This window comes from Prionailurus viverrinus, chromosome A2 (assembly GCF_022837055.1).
Source record: "Prionailurus viverrinus isolate Anna chromosome A2, UM_Priviv_1.0, whole genome shotgun sequence".
NCBI classification, from domain to species: Eukaryota; Metazoa; Chordata; class Mammalia; order Carnivora; family Felidae; genus Prionailurus; species Prionailurus viverrinus.
In genome coordinates, this window is record NC_062562.1 from 1,961,850 (window position 1) to 1,986,953 (window position 25,104).

At 63.8% G+C, this 25,104-nt stretch overlaps 1 protein-coding gene across 4 annotated transcripts; it reads right to left on the reverse strand.

Moving 5' to 3' along the window:
• Positions 1–485: 485 nt before the first annotated feature.
• On the reverse strand, positions 486–20,432 carry ZBTB7A (zinc finger and BTB domain containing 7A). Of its 4 annotated transcripts, none has more exons than XM_047828192.1 (3): positions 19,633–20,432; positions 9,123–10,396; positions 486–5,601 (listed from the first exon to the last, which is right to left on the reverse strand). In XM_047828192.1, exons 2-3 carry the CDS (start codon positions 10,379–10,381, stop codon positions 5,103–5,105), a joined length of 1,758 nt encoding a protein of 585 aa, XP_047684148.1. In that variant the 5' UTR covers positions 10,382–10,396; positions 19,633–20,432; the 3' UTR covers positions 486–5,102. The 4 variants fall into 4 exon arrangements, with proteins under 4 accessions (XP_047684148.1, XP_047684156.1, XP_047684168.1 ...); XM_047828200.1 differs by lacking the exon at positions 19,633–20,432 and adding an exon at positions 18,369–18,744; XM_047828212.1 differs by lacking the exon at positions 19,633–20,432 and adding an exon at positions 12,579–12,754.
• Between the last annotated feature and the right edge of the window lie 4,672 nt (positions 20,433–25,104).

Here is a 25,104-nt window from a genome sequence, read left to right on the forward strand (position 1 = left end):
GCTTGAGCCTTGGCCCCCCTTCTTCCCGGGGGATGTCCGGGGAGCAGCCAGCTCGGATCCTTGGTCGTGTCCCGGGGACCAGCGCGGGGCCGCACAGGGTGGGGGGGGGGCCCTCTGACAGACTTGGGGTGCCCGAGCCAGCCACCACCACTCCCCCCCCCCCCCACCGCCCACCGGCCTCCAGAAACCCTGCAGCTGGAAGCGATGGAGAAGCACGTCCAGCCAGTTCTCCCTGCCCGCCCCCAGGCCCTTTCCCAGTGCCACCTGCCAAGCCCACACTGTGGGTCACCTCCTCTGTAGGGGCCCTGGGCCTGCCGATGCTGGGGACACCCGCCCACCCCGGGAGCCCCGAGGCCAGGTCACCGCAGGGGCCCCGACTGGTGTGGGTGCGTGAGCCCGGACCCTCAGGGAAGGGGGCCCCCAAGCCCCCACCCACCGTCCCCTGCTCCCCACCTCCCCCAAACAAAACACAAAGAACATCAAAATCAGGCAAATGAGGCAGCAGCGGTCGTAACAGGCTGCGTTTAGTGGTTTTTTATGTACAAGAAAAATGATTTTTTTTTTGTCTGGTTTTTCATCTTTTGTCTTTTTGTTTTTGTTTTTATTACTTTTAAAGCTTCTCCCCCCCCACCCCCAAAAGTGCATTTTTATCAATTGATTTTTTTAAATCTCCCACACTTTATAAAGACTCTCAAATACAGTCTATGGAATGTCTGCTCTGTGCTCTGTGCCCGCGGGCACCGCCCCTGCCCCCCCCCCCGCACCCCGTTCACCAGGCCCGGCCCCCCAAAGTCCAAGGCACCTTGTATCTGGGCCTGGGAGGGGTGGGGGGGGACCCTGGGCCTCAGGAACCCTGGCCATGGCCTCCAGGCAGCCCCGGCATCGGGACGGGGGTCTCCCCAGCCCCTCCACCTCCTGGCCCTGCCTGCCCACCCCCTGTGTAAATCTATGTCCTTAGTGCGAGCTAGTCTGAACTCTGAGGTTATGGCTCCCGGGGCGTCCGAGCCCCCAGGCCCTGACCCGTCCTGCGCCAGCCGCCCTCCAGGAAGGCTGCTTCCTCAGCTTAAATAACTTTTTAAAATAAAACTGCAAATATAAATATCTTTCTTTCTCAAAAAATAGGATTTTTGCTTTTTTTTTTTTTTTTTTTTCTTTTTCTGTTTTAAATTTTTTGTCCTGCTTTTCCCTTCACTCTGGCCTCCTACAATCCCGGCTGCCTGGACTGCCTCGGTCCTGGGGGGCCTCTCCCCCCGCCCGGCCCAGCCTCGACCCCACCATGCGCGACGTGTCCAATGCTGCTGCCCCCCCCCCCCCCCCCGGCTCCCACCACCGCCCCCCCCAACCCCGGAAGGAAGCAAAGGGACAGCCAGGTACAAATGGCGACGAGATGGCCACGGGGGGGGGGGGGGGGTCTCCTGGGCAAGCCACCCAAGGGGGGGGCCGACTTTGGTATGGCCTGCTGGAACCCGGAGAGGCGCAGGCCCACACCCGTGCCAGGCTGGGCCTGGTCCGGAACTTTACATTCACTGGGTTTTCAGTTTTGTTTTGTTTTGTTTTGTTTTTCTGTTTTGTAGTGTTTTTTTTTTTTTTTTTTTTTCTTAATCTCAAAAGGTGGGGTCAGGGTGGGGGGGGGTCTAGGCAGGGAGAAGTAGCAAGGGTGTTAGCCTCTCTCTCCTAGGTCCCACAGGCCAGCTGACCGCTCCGGGGGGTGTTGGGGGAGGCCCCTCCGGCACACACCTGCCCCCCACCCCCACCCCGGGAGCTCCCCCCCCAACCCTGCCCGGAGCCCCTGGCCCGGACCTCACTCTCGCACACACGCGCACACACATCCACCCAACTTCACCAAGATGATGGAAATAACAATTTCGCTTTGTTTTTCTTTTCTTTTTTCTTTTTTTTTTTTTTTGTACCAGGCAGTTAAAAAAAAAAAAAACACCCCAAAAAAAGAAAACACCAAAAAAAAAAAAAAAACCCCAAACAACCAAACAAAAAAACGTTTTGCTGTGTCCTTTCTGACCAGTCAGCACGCTCCCCCTCAAATATTTTTTTTTTGTTTGTTTGTTTCCTGAAACGCGAGAACTCAGCAGTATCTTTGGCAACACTTGATCACGACCTTAATTTAAAGAATAAAAATAAAATCGATCCACGTCTATGTACAGTATGTGATTGCGCGGGGTCAGGGGCCGGGGTCCCGGCGCTGGGCCCATGCGGACGCTGCGGCCCCTAGGACGGGCGGGCGGGCCAGGGGTTAAGGCGGAGTGGGTGGGCAGGGCGATCAGAAGCGGAGCTCAGAGCTAGGGGCAGGGGTTTAGTGCAATTCCCGAGGAAGTCTGTGTTAAAAGTGTGCTCGGCGGGGATTCAGCCCTTGCCCCCGCCATAGTCCCAGAGGCCTTGATCCCCCCCACCCCGAGTCCAGCCGCCCCCACTGGCCAGGACGACAGCTGTGATTTTTCAGTTGGTTTTATTGCGAGGGGGTGTATGGGGGGGGGGGGAGAGGGCTGTCCCCTCAGGGAACCTCTCAGCTGGGGTGGGGTGGGGGGGGTCCCTGGCCTGGGCGCTCGAGCTCTCTGCTTGGCCTCCACAGATGGTTCTCCAAAAGGGCTTACTCTATGACACCGGGGTGTGAGGGAGGCCACCCGGCCCTGGGCTCCCCTGCCACCCCCCCTCAGGAGGGGGGGTCCTGAGACATTTGGGGGGCTGACGGGCTCGGGGGGAGGGGTGATGAATAGTATCCTGTAGAAACAATGATGAAAGTTGCCTTCTTAAAAAGCTTCCCTTTAAAAAAAAAAAAAAAAAAAAAAGACAAGACGCGGTCTGTCACAGAGCAAAGGGGCACAGGGAGACGGGCCAGCAGCTGGAGGGGGGGGAGCAGGGGCACCCCTCACCTTGGGCTTTGATGGGGGAGGGTCTCGGCTTGACAGAGCGTCTATTTACAGGGTCCCACGCTAGGCATTGCATATGCGAGAGGGCGTTGGGGTGAGGGTGCCCTGGCCTCTGGCAACACGGTCTCCCCAGCCCTGGCCCCCGTCCGTGGCCTGTGGCTCGGTCAGTACCGGGCCTTTGGGGAGCCAGAGGCTGGGGGGAGGCGGGTGCCAGCCCCCAGATTACAGTCAGTGCCTTTGAATAAAAAGAGGGGTGCCTGGGGGAATATAAGGCCCTGGAGGTGGGGCCCCGCCACCCACCTCGACGGGGTTGACCTGTCCCAGATGGCGGCTCCTTGGTGGCCACAAGGAAGGGCGGCCATGCTGGAGGGCGGGGAGCCCCAAAGTGGGCGAGGGGCGAGGGCAGGGGGCGGGGGGGGGGGGGACTGGATTGCTCTAGCTGGTTGGAAGGCCAGCCCTCTCTCGGGCCCATCCCTGAGCTGGGGAGTCAGTAAGGAGGGTCCCCGCAGACACGGGTGGCCATCGTATGGCTGGCAGGTGATGAGACACCTCCGAATCAGAACCAAAATGGGACAGAATGGGAGGGGGGTGGGGGGGGGGAGGACACGGCAGAAACACAAAAAAACCCCGCGGTCCTGCCTGCAAGGCAAGCCCCCGGGTCAAAGCACGAATACCTCAGAAGACCTCGCCCCCGTGCCTTCCTGACCCCTCTCACCTCGGGGAACAGAAGTGGATTCTGCATCTGCGGTGGGTTTTTTTTTTTATTATTTTGTACAAAAATAAATTGACTTTTAGGAATTTCTTTTTGCTCTCTCTCTCGCTCGCTCTCTCTCGCTCGCTCTCTTTTATTTTTTATTTTTTTTGTCTTTTCGACTTTTCATAGAAGTTGGTTGCAACTTGTAAACATGTTTTTAAATTAAGAATTAAGATAAAGTATAGTACCCGTTCTGTTACAAAGTGCCAAGACTTCTATTTGTGGTTGGTTGTCTTTTTTTTGTGTGTTTTTTGTGGTTTTTTGTTTTTTTTTCCTTTCATTTTGTAAAATGTTGTCTTTATTGCTTTTGTGACACGAGAACATCTGGACTCTTCTCCCCCCTCCTCCCTGCCACCTCGAGACCCTGGGCTCCCTCCGCTCTGGCCTCGTCCACCCCACACTGTTGCTTTGCTCCTCTGAGGAAAGTATATTTTATATATATATATCTATATATATCTATATATAAATTTTGTTTTTAAGGAGGAAAAGAAAAAAAAAAATCTAAAAAGTGCTTTAAAAACTTGGGAGAGGGCTAAGGGGAGGGTAAAGACAAAAATGTTTTGAATCTCCAAACGTCTCGTGGGGTCTGGGTGGCCTGGGTCGGGGAGCACGGCCTGGGGGGGGGGGTGGCGGGGCGCCCTGAGCGGCGGTCCGAGGGGGGGGGGGTCCGCCAGGGTGTAAGTGCCGTGAAGGGAGGCGGCGGCAGCCCCCCCCCCCCCCAGGGAGCCACCCTGGCGCCCCCTCCCCCGACTCCCCTCTCCGGGCCTGGAAATAAATAGATTTGTGTCACAGCGGCCAGGACACATACAGGACCACAGGCAGGAGCGGGAGGCAGGGAGGTGGGGGGGGGGGGGGGAGACCCCCACTTAGTAAGTGCCCTGAGGAAGGAGGCTGGGGGTGGGGACAGGGTGCATTTTAACGTCCACTCACAGCGGACAGAGATCATTTAAGGTCTTGTCTGAAAGACTCCTAGAAACCAGCGAGGGGATGAAAACAAAAGCCCACCCCAGTGCCCCAGCCCCCGCGGCCACCCTCACCCCCACCTGGCGCCTGGGGCCCTGACCAGGCCTCAGATGGGACCCCAGACTCCATGCTGGGTGTGCCCCGCGGCGGGGTGGGGGGGCTCAGAATCTAGATGTCCCACAAAAACCCCAAACCGAGCCCCGAAACCCGTCGGCGGGGTGGGGGTACGGGGAGCCGGAGCGGGGGCGAGGGTCCCCGCGGAGGGAGAGAACATCATGAAGGAGAAAAATCTCAGAAAAGCACTACCCTAGATTCTGTGGCGCCTCATATATATATATCTGTATATATATATATAGATATAGATATCTGTATATAGATAGATTTTCTTTTTTTGTGTTTTTGGGGGGGTGGTGGGTGATTTTCTCTCTCTCTCTCTCTCTCTGTCTCTCTCTCTCTCTGTCTCTCTCTCTCTCTCTCGGGTTTCTGTTTTCTCTTTTTGGTTTTCAGGCAAGTCCGGCCGCGAAGCTGCCGTCGGCGGTGGCCCCGGCGCCCCCGTCGCCTCCCCCTCCGCCGGCACCCGCTACATTCAACCTGCTCAGGCCGTCGGCGCCGGCCTCGTCCTCGTCCTCGTCCTCGTCCTTAAAGTGCTTCTCCTGGCCGTTGCGCCGGCCGTCGGGGGAGCCGGGCGGGGCCGCGGCGCCGGGCGGGGCGGCGGCCCCCGGGGAGGGGTCGGGCCCCCCGAGCGCCCCGCCCCGCACGCGGGGCTTGCGGCCGCGGCGCGAGGGGACGCCGTTGCAGCCGTCCTTCTTGAGGTGTCTGTGCAGGTGGTCGGAGCGCACGAAGGTCTTGCAGCAACTGTCACACTGGTAGGGGCGCAGGCCGGTGTGCACGCGCATGTGGTTCTTCAGGTCGTAGTTGTGCGCGAAGGCCGCCCCGCACTGCTGACACAGGTACGGCTTCTCGCCCGTGTGCTTCCTCATGTGCACCTTGAGCTTGTCCTGCCTGTGGGCGGGGCGGAGGGGGGGTGGTCAGCGGGCGCCGGCAGCACCCCGAGCCCCGCGGGCCCCGGCCGGAGACGTGGGCCCTCCGCGCAGGGGTGGGGACAAGCCCGGGAATACCGGGGCACCCGGGGCCGTGGGCCCGAGACGTGGGCCCTCTGCGCTGGGGAAGCGACACCCACAGGGGCTGGAAAACGCCTTGCACTCCCCCCCCCCACCCCCGCCACCGCTCAAATGGCGGAACCTCTCCGAACCCCTTTTCTCTTATCCATAGAAGGAGGGAAATAGTGGGGCTTCCCTCTGGGGCTTCTGCCTGTGGCACCTGCATTCATTCACAACACTAGGCATTTACTGAGTGCCTGCTGAATACCAGACCCTGTTTCCGGTGCTGGGAAATACTACAGGGTATGAGGCAACACGCCAGGGTGTTTGGTAACAGAGAGGGTGGCCAGCCGTCCTGGTCTCTAAGACCGAAAGTCCTGCATTCTGGGACAGAGGGTCTCCACCCCACAGCCCCCAGTCTCCGTCAACTCCCCCAGCACGCTCTGGCCGCGCTGGATTCCTGGCTGTCACTACAACAGGCTGAGCACAAGCCTACTTCAGGACCTTTGCACATGCCGTTCCTGCTGCCTGGAGCACTTTTTAACCGGACCTTCGTATCTGACTTCCAGCTCAGACGTCACTTCCTCAGACAGGCCCCTCCCCACCTCGCACTCCACCCAACCCACCGCGCGTCCCTCAGGCCACCACCTCTCACTCTCGTTTGTGTGCCAGTTTCCTTGTTCCTCATCTGTCTGCCTGCCTGGACTGCGAGCCGCAAGACAGCGGCGCCCGGGTGATTCCGGGGCCCCTGCCTGCCCATCTCGCCCCACAGGGAACGGTGAGGAGCCAGCCAAGCTGGCCAACGGATTAGCCCTAAAGCAACGACAGTCCGGGTGCTGCTCTGTCTCACACAGCAGCCACGGCTCTCACACGCGGCCCGAACCCTCGAGACGTGGCCTGTTCAAGCTGAGATGGGCCACCAGGTCCAAAAGGCGCCCCAGATCTTGAAGGCTTCGTTCGCTTAACGTGTCCTGCAAACTGGCTCGCTTAGAGCTCTGTACGCCGATTACACGTCGAACGCAAGAAAAATGGACGTCAAACACGACTCGAGTTACTTTCACCTGTTCCTTTCACTTTTTAAAAAATGCGCCTACCGGAAGATGTCAAATCACAGAGGTGACTCACGTGATCGCTGGGTTGGCCTCTAGCCGAGGGAGAGGATTCCTGCCTGGAATCCACAGGGCAGGGGCAGAGACCTGAGTCTCCGGAACCCTGGCCAGCATCTGACCCGTTCCTTGCTTGCTGCAGCCTCTTGCACCCTACGGCTCAGCCATCCTGGGCCTCTCCCTTTTCACACCTACCACAATGCTCAGTGCCGGGACCGACAAACTCGTATGCATCCGTCAAAGCCCCATCTCAAATGTCCCTCCTCCTCCAGGAAGCCTTTCCCACTCCTCAGAGACTTGTTCTCCCCAGGCTCTTCTAGCCCCAGGTCCCGACCTCTGGCACCACCCACAGAGCTCTAACCCTTTCAAGCCTCCCTGTTGCCCTGAGGTTCAAGGCCTGGCCCTTTGCAACCAGACCCCTGCCTCTTCTCCAGCCTTATAATCCCACGTGAGTCAACAGAACTCGGGACACAGTGAACTCCTCGTTCCCTGGACCGCCCGGGGTCTCTTAGCCCCAAGGGAGCGCCCTTCCCTCCACCTCCTCAGAGTCTACGAACACGGTCTCCCGCTTGTCCCGTCCAGATCCCAGCGCGGGCCAGGTCCAGAGGGGGACAGCAGGGACTCCGACTGAGGAGCAGAGAGACTCCTCCAGTTAAGGCTCAGAGAGGCAAAGCGACCTGTCCCAGGCTGCACAGCGGGCCAGGGGCTGCCCGGTGGTGGGGTGGGGGTGGAAGCAGCCTGTTTCGTCACCCCGAGCCCTGGTCCGGGTAATTATAGCCCCGGCTGCCACAGGCCCCGCTTACTCAACTCTCTAGTGTGACTCACAGGGGCCCCTGGGCTCCCTGGCCTGGAGGAAGGCGTGGGGGCTGGGGCCCTGGGTTGGGGGCAAAGAGGAGCCAGGTGGGCACGTGGGGGTAGAGGCCCAGCCTGGTGTGGCGCTCCCTGCCTCAGTTTCCCCGCCTGGTAAACAGGATCAGCCTGAGTCAGGGTGGGGTAGCCAGGAGAACTCCAGTTCAGAATGAAGCCACCTGAGGCCTGTCATTAGGGGTGTGGGACCGGGGCGGGGGGGAGGGGGGGGGGGGGGAGTGTCAGGGGAGCCCCAGGCCCCTTCTCACCCTGCTCACCTCTCCAGATCCTGGCTTACTGGGCCTCTACAAAGCTGCCCCTCCTGGGCCCAGAGACCCTGAGGGCACGGCCCACAGCCACCTTAGGACCCCTGTCTGGAGGAAGAGGCAGCCCCCGAGACTAACAGCGCCCCAATCTCACCAAATGGGGGGGGGCAGGCCCCCAACTAGATTCCTACCTCCCAGCTGGCACCCTTTACCCCCTGCTTAGGGTCCCGAGCCCTGCAGTCTGGGCCACACCCTCTTCTCCTGGCCTGGTGGGGAAGGGGCCGGGGTCAGCCCCTAGATCCTGTCCCCATGGGGCAGGGCCGGGAAGCTGGGACAATGGCCTCTTTCTTCAGCCTGGGTGGGCGTGGCTGGGGGAACCCCAGGGCGGGTGGGGGTAGGGGGTGATGCTGAGTCACCCAGCCTGGCCAGGCCCCTGCACGCCAGCCCCCCGCGCCCCCCCCTCCCCCCCTGCCGCCGGCTGGCCCACAGGGCCCAGCCAGCCAGCTCTGGACTCTTAAGACCCAATCACAAATTCCCCTAGCCTGGCCTCCAACTCCTCCTGCCTAGGGACCAAACCCCGTGGCTCCCATGTCCATGTCCCTCCTGCTGCTGCCGCGACCCCCAAGCTGAACTGGCCTCAGGGCCTTTGCAGTGGCGCTTCCCTCCTCGGGGGACTCAGCTCTCTGTTTAAAACAGCCGCCGCCCCCTCCCTGGTTCTCTGCTCCCAACTTGCGTTCTCAACTCTGTGGTTTTAGCTCACACACGCCCCATGGCCCGCACGGGGATTCTGGCGTGCCTCTCCACTCCTGGGTCCCCCGGGGCCTAGGACAGGGCCTGGCACCCAGCAGGTGCTCCGTAAATGCTGGCCGAGTAGAGCGAGTCCCCCGGGGCTCCTGGGAGACTCAGGGAGGCAGCCCGGCCCCCCCCTGCCCTACGGGGCAGCCACCCTCTCCCCAGGCAAACGTCGGCCTCCAGTCCGGAGAGAAGAACGCCCCCCACCCCCGACTCCCGGGCCTTCCCTCGAGCCTGAGCCTCCCGTGGTCCGGCCCCGAGGCCTATGGGCTCAGCCTGGGGAGTGCCCGAGCCCTCCCCGGCCCGAGACAGAGAAAGCACCATCCCTGGAGGGGACAGCGGTGCTGCGGGGGGGCGGGGGTCCCGGCGTGCCCGCTGCACCCCGCCCCCCGCCCCGCGGCGCACCGGCTCACCTGGTGAATCGGACTTTGCAAATGTTGCACTCATAGGGCTTCTCTCCGGTGTGGGTCCGGATGTGCCGCGGCAGCTTGCCGGCGCCCTGGATGACCTTCTCGCAGATGGGGCACTTCTGGAAGGCCTTGGCCCGGATCTTCTTTTCCACCTTCTGCGACCAGGCCGGGTAAACATCCCCGTCGTGGGCGCCGCTGAAGTACTTCAGGTAGTAGTCCACGACGCCCTTGTCGTCCGCCCGCGACTCGTCGTCGCTGTCCCCCGCCGCCGCCGCCGCCGCCCCCGCCCGGCCCACCGATGACATCATCTGCTGCAGCAGCGTGCTGGCCGCCAGCCCATCCGCGTCGGGCCCGTCCCCGTCCCCGTCCTCGGCCGCGCCCGACAGGAAGCCCGGAGAGTCGCCCGGCTCGGGGGCCGCCTCCGACAGCGAGGCCGCTTCCTCCTCCCCACCCCGGCCGTAGTGGCCGTTCTGCGTGGCGGTGGCCGGCGGGGCCACGGGCGGCGGGAAGAGGCCCCCGGCAGGGGCGTCCTCGTCCCGCTCCGGCCACAGGCCCGGGTTGCTGTCGCCCTCGTCCGCGTCCCCGGCCGAGGGCCGCTCGGCCGGCGGCCCCGGCCCGTAGAAGTCCAAGCCATTGCAGTCGCCGGCGGCCACGGCGGCCACGGCCGCGGCCACGGCCTCCTTGGTGGCGTCCAAGTCCTCGTCGGATGTGCCGAAAGCAGACCAGGGGAAGGCGGCGGTGGGGGGCAGGCTGTTCATGGGGTTGCTCTGGAAGAATTCGAGGTACTCCTTGGCCCGGAGGAGGTTCCGCTGGTCGGTCTGATCCACGAGGTCCAGCTGCCCGGCGTCGGCGCCCGCGTCGGCCGCCAGGATCTGCCGGTCGAGGAGGTCGGCGCAGACGTGGCTCACGGCGGGGATCTCCAGCAGGCGGGCGGCGCTGAGGATGTCGCCCACGTTGGCCGTGCTGACGGTGAGCGTGGCCGTGTAGGCGAAGTCCATGAGGGCCGTGAGGGCCTCGGCGCTGACGAAGTCGATCTCATACACGTTCTGCTGGTCCACCACGGCGCCCGACGTGAACAGCTTCTTGAAGTACTGGCTGCAGGCCGCCAGCACCGAGCGGTGCGTGGGGAACTCCCGGCCCTCCACCAGGATCACCACGTCGCACAGCAGGCCCTGCGTCCGCTGCTCGTTGAGTCCGCTCAGGATGTCGCTGCTGTGGTCAGGGAACGGGATCCCGATGGGGCCGTCCACACCGCCGGCCATCTTCCGCGCCGAGACCTGCAGCGCCGGGTGGGGGGGGGGGGGGGGGAGGGAGGGAGTAGTGATCGTGAGGGTGCGGGGTGGTGGGCGCACCGGCCGGGGCTGGGGACCCCCGGAAGGCGGCGCCCCCTCCCCCCCCCCCCCAGCCTCAGTTTCCCAGCTGTGCACCAGGGCAGGTGGACGTACAGTGCTACACAGTAGGCGCTCAATAAATGCTTCCTAATGAATCTGAGTGCTGGCTTCTGCCCGCACCCTCTCTAGGAGGCGGTGACGCAAGGCACCCACTGTGCGCTGTCATATGCCCGAGCCCCCGGCAGTCCCTGCAGGCAGCACCGTCTGCCCTATGGAGGTGAGAAAACAGGGCTCCGGGAGGAGAACCACGCCCACGGCCCCTCAGCGGTACCCTGACTCAAACCTAGGATGTGTGACCCAGGGGACAACCCGGTCGTCAGTCCCTGCCTGGCCCCTGGGCCTCTCTGACCTCCCAGTGAGGCTCCGAGTCAGGAGGAAAGGGTAAGGCCAAGACCCAGGGACCAGGCTGTGGGCGTGCCCTGGAGGGGCGGAGCCAGTGGCCACACGACAAGCCACTTCCCGCGCCTCGCGGAGCCCCCAGCACGGAGCCCCCAGGACGACGCAGCTCAGCTTGGCCCAGGCACAGCAGAGAGTCACGGGGTGGGGGGACGACTGCCTGAGGCTCCTTTTCCCTGCCCACCCAGGCTGAACCCCCAGAAGAGAAGCAGGGGCTTTCTGTCCACCTCATGCCCACCCGGCTCCTCCCCAACTCTTGGCCACCCTGTTCGGCCCGGGGCCTCAGTCTCCCCATCTGTCGAATGGACAGAGAGGCCTTTGGAAAAGCTGGCGGTAATGGTGGGGGACACTCCGTCTGTCCTGCCCCTCTCCCCCACTCCCTTTTTCCGCCTTCCCCTGGGCTGTGACTCATCCACCCACTCGGGCGCTTGTGCAACCCTCTGGCTCCTGTCCCCACCCCTCCACCCTCTCTGGGGAGCCCCCAGCTGCCCCAAGCCACCCAACACAACCCACGTTCCTCCGGTTGCCCAGCTCTCAGGACTGAGCCCCCAGACATGTCCCGGGAGGGGGGCCGCGCCTTCCTTGTCCTAAGGGCCTCGGGACCCCCAGCCCCCCAGGCAGAGCACGAGCAGCCCAACCCGGCTCCAACCCACATCCCTCCCGCCTCGAGTGGACCAGCCTGGCAAGGGACCCCGGGGTTGGTCTGGCCCGACCCAGGGCCAGGCCGGGACTGTCCCGACCCGGGGCCGCCCTGGGAGCAGGGCCCTGGCCCTGGGGCTGACACAGAGGCCTTTGTGTGGCCACTCGGGCCGGCACTACACTTCCCAGGACGCCTCTCTGCGGCCCGCCCTCTTTCCCGCTGACCACACCAGCTGCTCGGCTCCCCCCTCTGTTCCGCCAGCCTGTGGTGGGGCCGGGGGGGGGGGGGGGGGGTGGTGAGGCTCAGATGTGGCTGTTGGGAGCAGGAGATGGGGGGGGAACGCCCGACCCCATCTGAGGCCCAGCCACGGAAGCCTCGGAGGAGCCCCTGTGGCGGCTCCCACCCCCTGCCACCATCTGCCGTCTGGCCCCAGGCCCCAGGGAGCAAGTGGGCAGATGGGCTCCGGATCAGACTGGCCTCGGCCCTCCTCACCCCCTTCTGATCCGGGCCACCAAGGCCTCAAGATGGCCACCCTGGCCCCGCTTGCCATCCTCCCCCCAGGTGCCTCAAGGTCCGGACCTGCAATGGTTCAGAGGATTCACCAGCACCTCCCCCCCCACCCCCGCCCCCCCAGGCTGCCCCACCCCTGCCTTCCCACGGGCACCGCGCCTGCCGGGCATGGGGGCTGGCGCAGCCCGGCCCGAGGCCCTGGGTCTGGGTCTCCACCAGCCAGGCGAGCCTGCAGCGTGGCGCGGCCCGTAGGTCCAAAGGCCACGTCTCTGTCCCCTCCAGCCAGGGCCCCTGTTTCCCCCACGTAATCCTAAGAAGACCCCCCCCCACCCCCAGCAAGCCCTTGCCTCATCCCTCAGCCTGGAAACTAAACTGGGTCTGCAGACAACCTGGCCCACACCCTCCCGCCACCTGCGTGCCACACCCCAGGCCACTGCCCCCACCCCTTGGGGCCCCTCCCTCTAAGGCAGAGGCAGAAAACCCTGCGCGGGTCAGGCGGGCGACCCGGCAGTTAAAAGGCACCTGTTTGCTGAACACCCACTGTGCGCCACGGCATCTTCTCGCCAGGACAGCCGTGTGGCCTCCTGCACCCTAAGAGGCCCGGCCGGCACCTGACACACCCAGTAGGTGCCCCCACGCCAGGTGGCTGCCCCGGTCAGGACGACCCAATGAAACTTCTCTCCTCCAGGAAGCCCCACCCCCACGCCGGCCAGGTCCCCACCCTCCAGGGCCAGGGTCCTCACAGTTCGGGCCCACACCCACCCAGCCCATCTTTCATCAGAGCCCCGCCCCCGCCTCCATGGGATTTCCGGGGCGCTCGGCGCTCGGTGCTGACTCGGCGGCGGCCGAGGGGCAGGCCTCAGCAGGCTCCCCACCCCCCCCCACCCCCGCCGCCGGCGCACAGTAGGGGCGCAGCAAACCGGATGAACCAAAGACCACAGAGCTATGCGCGGAGTGAGCCCACACCCAGCCCCGCCCACCGGCTGGCGCGCTCCCCCGATCCCCCGGTCCCCACCTCTGAGCTAACCTAGGGTCATTTATTTGCTACACACGGTTTCCAAGGCGGCAGAACCCGGGCCTGTCGGGAGCCCTCCCCGGGGCCTCCCGTGTGCCCTGGACGATTGGGGGCTAACTGGCCCCTCGTTTCATCCTTCTCGCTGTAAGCCCAGGGCTTTACAGAACAAGGAGAAGCTCAGAGAGGTGCGGAGGCCTGGGCAAGGGCACACAGCAGACCAGCGGCCAGGCCGGGGACCCAGCGCCAGGTCAGGAGTGCCCCCGCCTGGCCCCAGGAGCAGCAGGTGTGGCAAGGGCATCCTGAGCGCGGAGAACAGGACAGGCAAAGGCCGGGAGGTGGGCGCCCCGGGAGAGGGGACAGGGGGAGGAGGCCCTATTTACCGTGCTTCCCAAGGTCAGGGGCAAGGTGAGGGTTGGGGCGGGCCTCCTCCTCCTCCCCCCTCCCCAGACTCGTTGGGAAGGAGAGGGGGTGGCCAGCAGGGGGTGGGCAGGTAACTGCCACCTGCTGTCTTCCTGGAAGAGGGGGCGAGGGGGGTTGCTTAATGAGCGGTTGAGGCCTGTCTATCCCCCACGCCCCGGCCCCGACACAGAGTAGAACAGGAAACCAAAGAAGGGACCTCTGACACCTACTATGTGCCGTGCACAGCAGTCCGGGCCCAAATCCCACGTCCTCCACTTCCAGGCTGTAGGACACTGGGCAAGAGGCAGGGCCTCTCTGTGCCTCAGTTTCCTCGGAGGTCATGACAAGTGCCAAGGGGACTGGGGCTGCTTGAGGCCCAGGGTCCCGGCCCCACCTATTCAGCAAACTCTGCCTGAGGACCTACTGTGTGCCGGCATGCGTCCCCAAAGGCCCAGTGAGGCTGCTTACTGACCACCCCCCCCCCCCGGGCCTCCTTGCGGATGGGGGGACTCTGAACTTAACCTCTGAATGTGACTCCAGGAATTCAGCCCCCTCCCCACCTACTGCGTGTCAAGGAAGTATGTGGTGAGGCCCCAGGAGGAAGCCAGGGGCGAGGAGCCCTCACCTGGAGGGGAAAACCAGACCCAGAGAGGGTGGGTGGCCGGCCCAAGGTCACACAGCAAGTCTGGTGCCCAGGTGCGGTCGCCAGGCCCACGCCCAGCCGCCCCCGCCCCCTCCCAGGCCAGCGGCCTGTGTTGCAAGGTTGGTCCCAACGGGTAACCCCGCCCTGACCTGGTGCCAATCCCTGCCTGGCCCGGTCCCCGGCCTGGGGTTTAATGGGACAGGAATGCAGCGTCCCGATTAGGGAGTGGGGGGCACCAACGGCCCAGGGTGGCTGCCGGGCTGCCAGCCCGCCTGTCCTCACAGGCCTCCAGCCAGGCCAGACACCAGCAAACAGGCCCTCGGCCATTTTATGTGTCCATTTATTGCCCTAAATGGGGCTTCCTGCCCAGGCCTTAAAGGGCCAGAGGCAGGAAGGCTGCAGGCCGGTGGGAAGTTGGGGGGCGGGGGGTGCTTCGAGGAGGTCACGGGGATCCCATCTGACCCCCAACTCATGGGTGGGGCTGAGGCTCACCCTATTCCCACGCTCTCGAGGGCTGTCGCGGGTCAGGAAGTAACAGCCCTGACACCGGTGACCGGCTTCCAAGAGGAAGCCCCGGGAAGCCAGAGACACTCGTGGGGAGTTAGAAGGAATGAGCTTCCCATCACCTGGGGGTAAGCAAAGCCAGGCTTCACAGATTCCCAGCACGGTCTAGCCCACCCTTGCTCAGGCTGTACCTGCTTGGGCAAAATGCCCAGAAGGAGCCTGGCTGGCCTCTCGAAGCTGTCCTCTCTTTCGTCCAGACCTCTCCCTCCCTCCCCCGAGGCCTGCTTGTTACCAGGAGGTGCCTGCACCTCCCACCCCCACCCCCACCCCCCGCCCCCAGCCCGGGCAGGTGGATCGCTAAGCCTGGAGGGCCCAGACGAGGGGGAGCCTGGCCCGTTGGGGCCTTGTGTCCTGTGCCCACGAACCCGCCAGCTCCCTCCCATCAAACACATCCTGATGGGAGGTGGGACGGGGCCTTGTTTTCCAGTTAAACCAGAAAGGCGTGGGTGGGGACACTTCCACCGAGTGGCCGCTCACAGCCTGCTGGGGGGACAGATGGAGGGGCCAGTCCTTTGGCCAGGCTCTTCACAAGCGCCAGATTCTCAGCAGGGCCCCTTCCGCGCTTTGGGGCTCCACTCAGGACTTGGGCCCCGAGGGCAGGCGCTGCTCCTCAACGGGCCCGACCCTGATCTCGACAGGGGTCCTCACAGATCTGTAATCACTGCCCCACTTTACGGGTCAGGAAACTGAGGCTCAGAGAGGGGAAGTGACTCGCCCAGGGTCACACAGCAGAGCTCACTTTGAACACAAGCCCACTGGCTCTGTACTGCCCGACTGGTCCTTCCCAGGCTCCTCCCCCCTCCTCCACACTGCCCCCAGGTACCAGCAAGGGACTGAACCCCCTACCCTGGAGGCCTTGGGGCCGAGGACAGCTTATCTCACGCCCCCTCAGAGCTGCTCTGCCTCAGAAAAGGGAGAGGTTTGCCTGAGGTCACAGAGGGAGCCTGGGGCAGGACTGGAGTCCTGCTGACATCTGTGAACTCAGGACCGGGGGGGGGGGGGGGGGGGGGGGGGGGGGGCCTAACCCCTGGTCACCAGGGATGCAGCACTCTCCCAGGCCCTGACACCGCACGACAGTCGCTCAGCCAAGTCTCCTGGGGAATCAGGGACTAAACCCTCAGGACCACAGGTTTGGGCTGATGGCGAGACTGAGGCTGGCAGAGGGGCGGTGACCTCCCCAAGGAGACCTCAGGTGGAGGTGAGGGCTGGGCTAGGACTGGACCACACTGGCCCCCACCCAAGCCTGTTCCTCTGGTCCCCACTGCCCAGGCTGTTGCAGGGCGGTTTATGGTCCATCAGGTGCCTGGAGCACAAGGTGACAGGTGAGGGGTTCTGCATGTCTCAAGTGGCCGGGCTGGCGACACACTCCGGCAGAATCCCCGTGGCGCCCTGAGTTGACCTAGGTGCTCCACCATGAGGGAGGGCAGGAAAGAGGACACAGGTAGGACCACCCAGGGAGAACCCTGTAACCCCAATTTACATCGGGGGACACCCAGGCTCCAAAAGGCCAAGGGGCTTGTCCAAGGTCACACAGCAGCTAGTGGGTCATTCGAAACCCCGGCAGACCTCGGGCCAGCTCTGCTGCAGAGGGGCTGGCCCTGAGTCTCAGCTTTAGCGAGGTGACCTCAGTCATCTTGGGCATAATGGGTCATAAAACCCAGAGCCCTGCCCATCTCCAGGGGCCAAGGTGCCAAGGTGCGGGACCGTGGCTCAGAGAGGGCAGGAGAGGCCTTAGCGAGCCATAAAAGTGCCTGCCACAGAAGGCTGGGGAGGCGAGAGGACAAGGGGCTCATGCTGTGTGACCTTGGGCACCTGGCTGGCCCTCTCTGAGCCTCGCTGTCCTCTTTGGACACAGGGTTTCATAAGCCCCAGGAAGTCTCCATTTGGCCTACAAACGCCGGCTCTCAGCCCCCAGGCCCCCAGGAAGAGAAGTGGGTGGGTGCCCCTCAGCTGAGAGGAGACTCGTCTTGCGAGTCAGGAGGCAGGACCATGAGGGTCAGACCCAGGCCCAGCTAGGTGACCTTGGGCTGCTCTCTGCTTCCCCCTGGGCCTCAGTCTCCCCTGCCCAACACGGCACCTGCTCCGAGGGTTGCTGTAAGCCACCCCCCCCTGCCTGCCCCGGGGTCCCCACACGCGTGTCTAGCCTCCCCTCCCAGCCTTGGTTTCCTCCTGTGGCAAAGGGGACTGCCACCAGCCTGACCCAGCTATAGGTCAGAGGGCCCCAGGGAAGAGAAAGGAAGGGAAAAAGCAAACACGCGTACTTGCTACGGCCTCAGGAACCTTCCCCACTGGATGAGACCCAGCTCTGCCAGGCCTCAGTCTCCCACACAGAGGAAAGGGCGCATCAGCTCCCTGCGGCCACCCCCTGCTGCTTCTCCTAGGGCCTGTGCTGAGAGTTTCTCGTGGCTCCCGGCCCGGGCCAGGGTGCTGACTGGCCACCACGCAGCCAATCAGAACTGAATAATAAATACCCCCCCAAAGTGACCCTCGAATTAAAATTTCAGTGTCCCCGTTGGCTCCTCTTTCCCTCATTAGGCATGCGGATCCCAGGCCTCCGCTCTTCCAGTCACCGGCTCCTGCCCCCCCTTCTCCCCTAGGCTCCCGTCTCCACAGCGATGGCTGGCGGTAAACAGAGCCCCGAGCCCAGCCGACAAGTGCCCGGCCCGGTGCGCTCTAGGGGCCCCAGCGGGGGTGGCCCCCAGGGGAAAATGCCCCCTGCACGGAGCCGAGCCTGGACTCCCCGGACCTCTCCCAAGACCAGCTCTGCCAATAGGAAGTGATCGGCTGGTCCTGCGGAGGGCCCCCCCAGTGTGGGAGCGGCACACTCAGGGTTACGCCCTGGCCGTGTTGTGGGTGGGGGGAGGGGGGGGGGGGGGCGCTGACATGGAATCCCGGATGCCCTCTCCAGCCGGCCCTGCTCCCGGAGGCAGCTGGCAGGGCGAGGGGGTGCGTAGTAAACCAAGCCTGCCACCCATGGGTGAACCAGGTGGGCACACCCGGGGAAGGGGCACCAGCACCTCTCTCACTTCCGCCGCCCAGCTTGGGGGGGGCGGGGGGAGGAGTTGTCTGCCTCCCCTGCCGGCTCACTCCACTGCTGGCTGCATTCCCCAAACATTTAGTGGGCGCCCACTGGGTGCCCCAGCCAGGTTGGACAGCAGTCTCTTGCTGCGGTCCACCGGGCTCCCCAGCCAGCAGTGCCACCCAGAACCCGCAAAGGCCTGTGCCCGCGGGAGGGGGGGGGGGGTGCACCGGCCCCGGCGCTCAGTTCAGGCCCCTGCCTGGTTCCAGGCCCGGGACTGGGGGAGGGGGCTGGTTCCCAAGCCAGGGAGGGAGGAAGGGCGAGGGAGGGGGCCGGATCCCACCAGCTCACCCCCTCCTCTGCCGGGACTCAGGGTTCGCACGTGGTGGTGGCGTCAAGGGGAAGGAGGGGGGGTCTGAGCCAGAGGAGACGGGGTCACGCGCTTTGGGGGCGCGGGCGGGAGGAGAGGGGTGCTCTCCGCCCCCTCCCCCGGGGCCGGAGCCGCGCGGCCGCGCGGGCGGGGCAAGGGGCCAGGCCTGTCCCCCCACCCAAGGCTGAGTCAGGCCCGGGCGGGGGCAGGAAGCGGCCCCCTCCCCCGCCCCGGCCGCAGCGCGCGGCCCCCCGCCCCGGCCCGCGGGCCCCCGCAGCACCGCCCGCGTGGGGGGCTCCTACCTCCTTCCCGGGGCAGCGGCGAGGGGGCCCGGCCCCGGCGGCGGCGGTGGCGGCGGCTGCGGCTGGGCTGGCTCCCTCCGAGGGGCCGGGAGGCGGCAGTGAGCCTGGCCCCGCGCCACCCCCCGCCGCCGGCGGCCAATCCCCACCCGGGCTGGGGGGAGGGCGATGCAAATTACCCCGGATCTGGGTCCGCCCGCCCGCCTCCCCCACGCCCGGGCCCGGCCTGCACTAGGCCGCGCATCCCCGGGCTCGCTTGCGCCGCGCGGCCGCTGGGGCCGCCGCCCTCCCCGGGGAGCGCCGGGTGGGTGACCCCCCCCCCCTACCGGGGCGGGGGGCCGAGGGGAGGGGGGCTGGGGACGGTTACACAACCAGGCGGGGAGGGGCCCCGGGGCGGGGAGGGGGCCGGCCCGCGGGCCGCGCAGCCGGAAGCCGGGGACCGCCACCGGCCCCCGGCGAGGGGAGCCCGGCTTCAGGCCCCGCCTCCGGGCCGACTCGGCCCGCCCCCGCGCCGCGCCGCGCGATCGGTCCGTTCCCATTGGTTCGCCGGCCCGCCGCTCACCGCCCCTCCTCCGCACCGCCCCTACCCGCGGACCGCGGCGGGCCGCCGGCGCGAGGCACCCTGGGACTTGTAGTCCCAGCCGCCTGCCACCTGCCAGTCGCAAGCGGTGGGGGGACTACGGCGTCCAGAAGCCCCCGCGGCCGCGCCCGCCCACCGGGACACTCCACCCCTTCCCCCTCCTTTGCAAAGCCCCCCTCCCTGTTTTTTCAGCCCCCTCCCCCCCCATCCCCCATGGAGCTCAATCCTGGCCAACTCCAACGTATGCACGCAGCACCGAATAGGCCCCCGGGGGGCGAAAGCACCCCCAGTACCTAGCTGCAAACTTAGCACGCGACGCGCCCCCCTATCTCCCCACGCCGGTTCCCCCCCACCCTCAATGCGGCCCCGCTTCCCCTCCCCCGCTCCCCGCGCGTCTGGGATCCCCGAAAAGCCATGCACTGGGGCGCGGGGGGGGGGGGGGCTGGGGCATAAGCCCATGCACTTCGCCCCCAATCCCCCTTCCCGGGCGGCGCCCCCTCCCCGCGCTCGGGATCCAGGGCGCTCCCAGCCTCCGGGCAGCTGCCAACCACCCCCTCCTCTGAAACTTGCGGAACGTCCGCGGCTTCCCGGATCTCCCCTTCCCGAGAGGGCAGAGGTGGGCGAAGCGCCCCCGGCCCGTCCCCGCCCTGCACCCCGTGCGGGGGGCCGCGCCGGGCGCTGACTTACCTCGCGCGGCCGGGCCGGGGCCGGGCCGGGCCGGGGCGCGAGGGGCCGGGGCCCGGAGTTGGGACTGGGCTCCTCGGCCGCTCGCCTCCGGGGTCCGCGTCTCTCGCTCTCCGCCTCTCGCGCTCTCCACTCGTCGCTCCCTCGCTCCGGCGGCGGCGGCGGCGTCACTGCCCCTACAGTAACTGTACAGTACAGCCAAAGCCCCGTATGATGCTCGCGACTCCCTTCCTGGTTTCTCCGAGGGCAAGAGGGGTCCTCCCTTGTCTTAAAGGTGCCGCAGCCGCCGGCCCCCCCCCCACGCCCAGCCCGCCCCCCCCACCCCGGCCTCGGAGGCCAGAACAGGCTCGGCAGGTCCCCTCTTGCCACGTCTCTGCCCTCCCGTGGGGCTTCGCCCGCTGCGCCGGGGAGACCGGGCTGTTATTAGGTTTTGTCAAGTTGGTGGGGGGGGGGTCCAACCCGCCCCCGGCGCGCCCCCCCTCCTCTGACCTCTCCGCCCCGCTGCGCGGCGCCGTGCCAGCTTGCCAGCTTATCTGGCCCCAGAGCTCCCCGGGGCGCGGGGGGAGCGGGCCCCCCGGGGTGGAGGGGGGTGGGGGCCTCCAGATAAACAGGCCCCCAGCCTCTGCGCAGGGGCGGGTGCGGGGGGGCGCGGGCTTTGCCCCCGACGCCCGGGGCGTGGCAGGATGGCAGCGGGGGCGGGGAGGGCTGTGCGCACTGCGAGGACCGACGCGGGCGTGGGTCGCGGCGGCCTGGGCCGCTGGGGGTAGGGGGGGGCGAGGGAGCGGGGACCCGGGGCCAGGCGCCGGCCCTCCCGGGGCCTCAGTTTGCCCCGCCGCAGAAGGGACCCGGGGGCGGGTTTTCGACTGACGGCTTGGGTCCGCTGGGCTCCCGGGTCCCTAAATGAAACAGCCAACCTGCCTGCCCGCGATTATATAAAAGAGTCGCCTCCGCCCGCTGCGCCAGGGGCGTAGCGGGGGAAGGGGTTGGCGAGGGGCGGGCTGGGCGGTTGTTTTCCCGGCTTTCCGAGTTCCCCCACCCAACGGCGGGCCGCTGGGCTGGACGGGGACCGGGCCCCGGACGTCTGGGTCCTGCGGGCCGCTCGCTCAAGGGTCTGCGTGGCTCCGGAGGGGCAGAGATGGGGAGTGGGGAGGCGTTGGCTCAGCCCGACTTTTCTCCCTGTCCATTTCTCCCACTTCCTCCCCGGTCGTGGGAGAGGTCCGGCGGGGCACGGGGGAGGGGGAGGAGGGGCCGCGCGGTGAGAACAGCCTGACCCGGCCCGGCCGGCTGCCCGCTGCACACAGTAGGCGCCTGGGGAGGGCCGGCCGGTGCGATCAGCCGCGCGAGGGGCTCTGGGCCTCAGTTTCCCCTTCCTCCTTCCCTCGGACGGAGAGGGCTGGCACCTGCTTTATAGCCGCCTTTTACCGAGCGCCTCTCGAGTGGCTGGCTCTGTCCCGGGTCCTGTTTACCTCCATTCTAACATCCAATCGCGTTATAATCATTATTATTTACTGTTATCATCATTATCACCACCATTACTGGCCCTGCCATGGGTGAAGGGGACGGGGTCTGTCCTTCTCGGACTTCAAAGCTTCCCACCGCCCCTGGTACTTTATTGCTTCTTCGCCCAACATATTAAAGGCGCCTTTCAACTCCCAAACGGGTTGAATCGGCTTTTGTAATAATAATTTGGCTTCTAGGGGAAACCCGGGAGGCCCCCAGAGGGGAAGTGCCAGCCCCAGGACTGAAACCAGCCCCTAGTAGGTAGGAAGGGACTGAGGGAGGGGCCGTGTGGGTCCCGGTGAGGGTGGAACCCAGGGACTTTGCTCTAACGACCCTGCCTGGGATATAAGCCCGTTTTCCTTCCTTAAACCAGCCTGCCATCAGCCTTAGGACAGAAGGGCCAGGCAGAAAGACAACTTGCAGGTCTCAGGGCTGTGCCGGGACTCCTGCAGATCACTGGAGCTCGGGCCTTGCTCCTCAATGGCCTCACCCCCTTCCCCGCAAGCCCCACCCTCCGGGTGACTCAGTTTCCCCTCCTGTACCATGCAGCCCTGAATATCCTGCACCGTTTTTCCACAGGGGATAAACCACTTCAGGAGGGGCAGGGAATGAATATAGACGCGATTGGCATTGAATCTAAACTTCATTATGCCCTGAGAAGGAGGAGTTACATAATTTCCATCTTACATATGACAAAACTGAGGCCCAGAGAGGGGCAAGGGGCAAGGGCGTCAAATCCAGCATTCCACCTGACTCTGGACCCTGCCGGAAGGCTGGGGGTGGCTCCTCCAAGGATGTGCCGGGCTGGCTTATCCCGCCCCCCCCCCCCCCTGCTCACTCCAGTCCCTGCAGTGAAAACAGGAAGGGAGGCAAAGCTTTGTCCTGACCCCCATTCCTCAGACCCTACTCCGTCCCCTCCCCCCACATTACCCAGGTAGATACTATTTTTAGAGTTCATAGAGCATAAGAGATTGAGTTACTGTGTGACCTTGGGCAGGTTACTTAACCTCTCTGATCCTCAGCGTCCTTTAGAAAATAATGACCCGGACATCCTAGGGTTGTAAACAGGGGAGAGACAAGGTGGCACGGGTAACGATCTTCAACAGCACAGTGTGGCGGAAGTCGTTAGTACAGCCTAGATGTCATTCTGTCGGTGTTATTACTGCTCTTGGGCCACACCCCCCTCCCGTTCCTGGCCAGGGCAGCGCTGGGTTGAAACCCACCTTTCAGAGCTGAAACGTCCCACACGCACTCATAGCGTTTGTTACTTCATCGGCAGAACCCCCCACCCCCGTCAGATGCTTCTTGGGGCGTGTCAACCTGACCAGCTCTGTCTTAGCCACAGAGCAATACGAAAATTGACACATAGCGGGCACTTGTCTCCAAACTAACTCGTTCCAGGGTCGGTGGTAACGTCAGCTCTGCTTTTCTGACTTCTGTCTCCGCCTGCGATGTCCGTCCCCCTGTGCAGCATCGATTGTCAACCCCGAGGTACGGGATGATGACGCCGAGACCCGGAGGAGGAGACGTTGAATAATTTCCCAAAGACGCACAGCGAGGCATTGGGTGGACGTGAGTTCAGGTTGTGTTGGCTAGGCTGCAAATTTGTAGATTTTGAGCAGGTAATTCTTGTCACCATGAGCGGGGATAGCTTCTGGGGGATGCTCTCAGGAGGATGGGGAGCAGGGCCAGAGACCTTCTGTTTACTGTCTTTGATCTTCTGAATTCCCACCACGCGTATATTATTGTTTTAAGTATTCTCTACGCCCCGCGTGGGGCTCGAACTCAAAACCCCGAGATCAACAGTCACATGCTCTACCGACTTAGCCGGCCAGGCGCCCCAATGCATACGTTGTTTGCCGTGAAATTTAAAATATCTTTCAAGTAACATTCCTTAACTTTGGTGCTTCAGAGAACACCATCAAGGGAGTGAAAGAAACACCCACCGGAGGGGAGAGAAAGAAGCTTCGCAAATCATAGATTCGATAAGGGCCGACTCGTCGGAACCTACAAAGAAATCTGAAACTCGACACTACAGGCAAAGTGACCAAATTGTTTCGACCGGGCGAAGGATTTTAACAGCCGTTTCTCCAAAAGAGATACATAAACGGACCATAAAGTTCATGAAAAGTTGCCCAACATCATTAGTCATCAGGGAAATGCAAATCAAAACCACGATGAAACACCACCTCACCCCTGCTGGGATGGGGAGAGTGAAAAAGGTCAGTAACAAGTGTCCATGGGATTGGGGAGAGGCCGGAACCCCCGCCCCCCTGCCACCAGCACCACCACGAGTGGTGGGAACGCACAGCGGCACAGCTGTGGCACTTCTTCCAGAAGTTAACGGGGGACCCTACGTGTGTATCCAAGAGAAATGACAGCATCTGGCCCACACAGCCACTTGTGCGCGAAAATCCGCAACAGCGTTACTTGTAACAGCCCCAAACTCAACACCGTCCAAACGTCCGTCGACTCATGGATGCGTAAACACAACGTGTCCATCTATACACATGCACGTCACTCGGGTGTGTCCCCCGCGCACGCGCACATCCCGCGGCCGCGAGCAGGAGCGAGGCGCCCCTCCCCGCCGCCCCGCGGACGGTCCCCGAGCACACACAACGCTCAGGGAGGGGACCCGACACGAGAGGCCACGCGGGGTGGGAGTCAGCGGGTGTGAAACGTCCAGAACGGGCTCATCCATGGACGGGAAGGGGGCTCGTGGGGGCCGGGGAGGGACAGTGACTGCTAAGGGGGAACGGGGTTTCCTTTAGGGGTGATGAAAATGTTCTAAGATTAGATTGAAAACCACTGACTTCTATACTCTAAAGAGTGAATATTGGGGTACGTGGATTGTGGACCTTTTTAAAAATTTTTTTATTTATTTTTTTTTTATTATTTTTTAATTTTTTTTAACGTTTATTTATTTTTGGGACAGAGAGAGACAGAGCATGAACGGGGGGGAGGGGCAGAGAGAGAGGGAGACACAGAACCGGAAGCAGGCTCCAGGCTCCGAGCCATCAGCCCAGAGCCCGACGCGGGGCTCGAACCCACGGACCGCGAGATCGTGACCTGAGCTGAAGTCGGACGCTCAACCGACTGAGCCACCCAGGCGCCCCAATTGCGGACTTTTAAAACGCAAAGCAACGCCAGTATTCATGGCAGTGTTACTCACAACACCAAAATGTGGAAACCACCGAATGATCCAGCGATAGGTGAATGAATTAACACGGTGCAGTCCATCCACACCCTGGAATATTACTTGGCCTTAAAAAGTCAGGACGTCCTGCCGCCTGCCACCGCGTGGACGGACCTGAAGGACGCCGTGCGCAGTGACAGAAGCCGGACACAGACGGACACGTCCCACGCGACCCCGCGCACAGGGGGTCCCCAAAGGAGTCCCGTCCACAGAGACAGAGAGTAGACAGTGGGAGCCAGGGGTGGGGCAGGGGGCAGGGAGTCCGTGCTTCCTGGGGGCACAGTCTCAGTTCTGGGGAGATGGAAGGTTCTGGAGACGGATGGCGGGGGCGGCTGCACGACAGTGTGGGGGTCAGTGACTTATGCAGGCAAGGGTGGTTGAAATGGTACATTTTATGCCACGCATGCATGATCACAATAAAAAAGTAAAAAATAAAAAAGAAGTCAACCTGAAAGAGTTAGTGTTGTTTTGAGCACGTGACTGTCCGGCTTTATGCTCCGTTAGACCCACCGACGGCTGTGTGAGAACCCAACACAGGCCATGGAGAGGCCAGCGGGGATCTGGTGTGGGCATCCGGGGAGCATAGACGGAGGTCACAGCGGCAGCAGGAAGAACGAGTCTGTTTTGTATTTGGGGTTTATTTGTTTATTGAGAGAGAGAGAGAGAGAACACAAGCAGGGGAGGGGCAGAGAGAAACAGAGACAGAATCTCAAGCAGGCTCCACGCCGTCAGCACAGAGCCTGACGCGGGCCTCGAACTCACGGACTGCAAGGTCACGG

Coding starts and splice junctions, on each gene's coding strand:
- ZBTB7A (XM_047828192.1), bottom strand. CDS start 10,381: ATGGCCGGCGGTGTGGACGGCCCCATCGGGATCCCGTTCCCTGACCAC. Junction 5,602..9,122: donor TGCAAAGTCCGATTCACCAG/GTGAGCCGGTGC, acceptor CCCCGCCCACAG/GCAGGACAAGCTCAAGGTGC.